At 38.2% G+C, this 2,504-nt stretch overlaps 1 protein-coding gene across 1 annotated transcript; it reads right to left on the bottom strand.

Annotated features, from left to right (window-relative positions):
• Positions 1-598: 598 nt before the first annotated feature.
• On the bottom strand, positions 599-1,498 carry LOC108564540. The gene is made up of 2 exons (XM_017923648.1): positions 1,019-1,498; positions 599-954 (listed from the first exon to the last, which is right to left on the bottom strand). The coding sequence occupies exons 1-2, from the start codon at positions 1,422-1,424 to the stop codon at positions 632-634; spliced, it is 729 nt and encodes a 242-aa protein (XP_017779137.1). The 5' UTR covers positions 1,425-1,498; the 3' UTR covers positions 599-631.
• Between the last annotated feature and the right edge of the window lie 1,006 nt (positions 1,499-2,504).

Here is a 2,504-nt window from a genome sequence, read left to right as displayed (position 1 = left end):
GCACGTCTTCAAAAACCGTGAGAAACCCCAACTAATTAAACTTAATTACACTCAACGTTTGTTTCTCTCTCTTCTTTTCTACGAAGTGAAATTTTTCAAATTACTCAGAAATTTCTATGAAAGATTTCATTAAACTTGAGCATTTCTATATTTCTACTACAATCATTTTTTTGATGATTTTCATGATTTAATGAATCACATTTTATGTAAACTAATTAGATTTTTGTATAATCATCATTTTTAATATTTTTTTCTATAAATATTTGAACTTTATGATAATTTTTTGATGAAATTTAATTTGTTGTTGTTTCATAATTTGATCAAATAGTTTTGATTTTTGTGTGAGGATTTGAGAAATTAAATAATTGTTTTTATTATTTGGTAGAAATAAATTAGATCTTTATTTATAATTAGACAAAAAAAATAAATAACAGATAAATTAAATAAAATTAAAAAACAAAAAGTTTAAATAATGTCCGTCCGTTTTGGTTGTCTCTTGGATTTCTTCTCTGTACAGGGTTGGATGTGTTTTGGAATGTGTTTGTTTTCTCTTTTTAATGACCAGAAAAATTGGTCGATAGAGGTGATTCTGTTTGTGTTGGGGATTTGGATTGTGTGGTATTTGAGGTTTTTATTGTGGGATGTAGGCTTTGTAGGCGAGTTGCTGGGATTCGTCGAAAGACCTCTTGTCCCATCCGCCACCGCTGCCTCCTGAAGACCATCCTCCGTGTCCACCGGAGTGTCCACCGCCGCCGCCACCACCGCTGTGCTTGGAAGCCAACAATTTCTTCAAGGCGATGATTCCTGAGAGGAGAAGAGCGATTTTGGCGGTGATCAAGGCTTTACCAGCGAGGAGGAAGAGACCGGCGATGGCTACAGGGATCAGAGCTGCCATCTTGGCGGCGATTCCCATCATCATGCCTCCCATCATACCCTTCATCTTCTTGCCACGACCTGAAGATAAGAAACAAAGAAAATTAGTAAATTGTTAACACGTTGATTCGGTGGTGGTTAATGCCTTCTTCGAAGCTAAGATCCGAAGCTGAGAATTTGGGCATGGTGATTTGGATGGTCCTGGAGCCGATGAAGTTGGAGATCTTGTCCATCAGGATGGAATCGAGAGCGGAATCGGAGGCACGCGGTAAAGTCTTCTCGAGTTCCTCCTCGGAGATGAGGTTCTCAGAGATGGGAGCGTCTTCGGCTTTGACCACGTTGAAGCCATCTCCTAAGGTGAGCTTATCCATGCGACCCAAGCGTCCCAGGAAGGTGATTGCCTTCTTCTTCAGGCAAGGGGAGAATCCTTCGGATTTGCTGCACTCGTCGTAAACACGCATCGCGATGCGAACGCCCGCATTTTCCAGACCGTCGGCGGAAGCCCTCATGGCCAAGGCCAGCACAAACAAGCACAAAAAACGCACCGACATCGTGTTCACTTTACTCTTCGGATAACAAACAAAAAAAACTGATTCACACTGATGTGATGATGATGTTGATGTTGATCGGTGGTGACTGATGGTTCTCCGGTTCGAGCCTCTTGGTTTTATAGCGCTGCGAGGATGGTGCCAACCGTGACCTTTCCCTGCGTTGACCTCCACTCCTTCTTCTCCTTCTTCGATGATCATAGCCTCCTACTTCCTTCCTATTCTCTCCTCGCGACTACGACAAGCATCATTGACACATTTGCCGACTACCCTAGAACCGTTTCCATTGGTCGAGGATGACCTACAAAGGACGCGATTGGACGAGGATCGGCGGACCGCGATCAGATTCACTGATCATCTGGGCAGCGGCGGCACCTGATTCCTTCGGCGCTCCTCGAAATGGAAACCCGTGCAACGGACGTTTCTTCTTCTAATCATTGTTGATGATGATCATACCAGTTGTATTTCTTATTCCACTTGGCATTTGATGTATCGGATTTACTGGAAATCCCGTTTTTTCTTCTTTTGAAAACTGCAAGTGAACTCGTTTTGTTTTTTTTTTGCACAAACCATTAGCGTCCATTTGTTAACTGGACGCTCGAGCGTGACGCTTTTGTGTGTTAAAAGTAAGATCGCTCTGCAATTACCTTTTAATAGGAAACTAATTGGTAACGTTTGATTGCAATTTGCGCAAACAAACAAAGAAAAACTCATTCAGGTAAACGCTTCGATACATTTCTTACTTATTACATCATTTTCTTACAATTATATAACATTATAAAGCAAAAAAACTAAGATTTCTTTTAATAATTCATATTTATGTATATTTAAGAAATACATTTGGATAAATAAATTTTATTATTTTAACAAAAAAAGAAATATTCGTCAAAAATATTTTTAATTTACTTTTTTCAGAAATTTAATAATTGAGCATAATCTGTAAAATAGAGGTATTAATGAAAATCAATTATTTTCATTACAAATTTACAATACAAAAAATTCAATAAATCTTTATTATGTACTTCAATTATTATAATTTTAGAAAAAAAATAATTGAAGTAATTTCTTTCGTTTCTACTAATT

Source organism: Nicrophorus vespilloides, unplaced genomic scaffold (assembly GCF_001412225.1).
Source record: "Nicrophorus vespilloides isolate i.1.1-1 unplaced genomic scaffold, Nicve_v1.0, whole genome shotgun sequence".
NCBI lineage: Eukaryota > Metazoa > Arthropoda > Insecta > Coleoptera > Silphidae > Nicrophorus > Nicrophorus vespilloides.
This window is presented reverse-complemented; position numbering and strand designations above follow the sequence as displayed.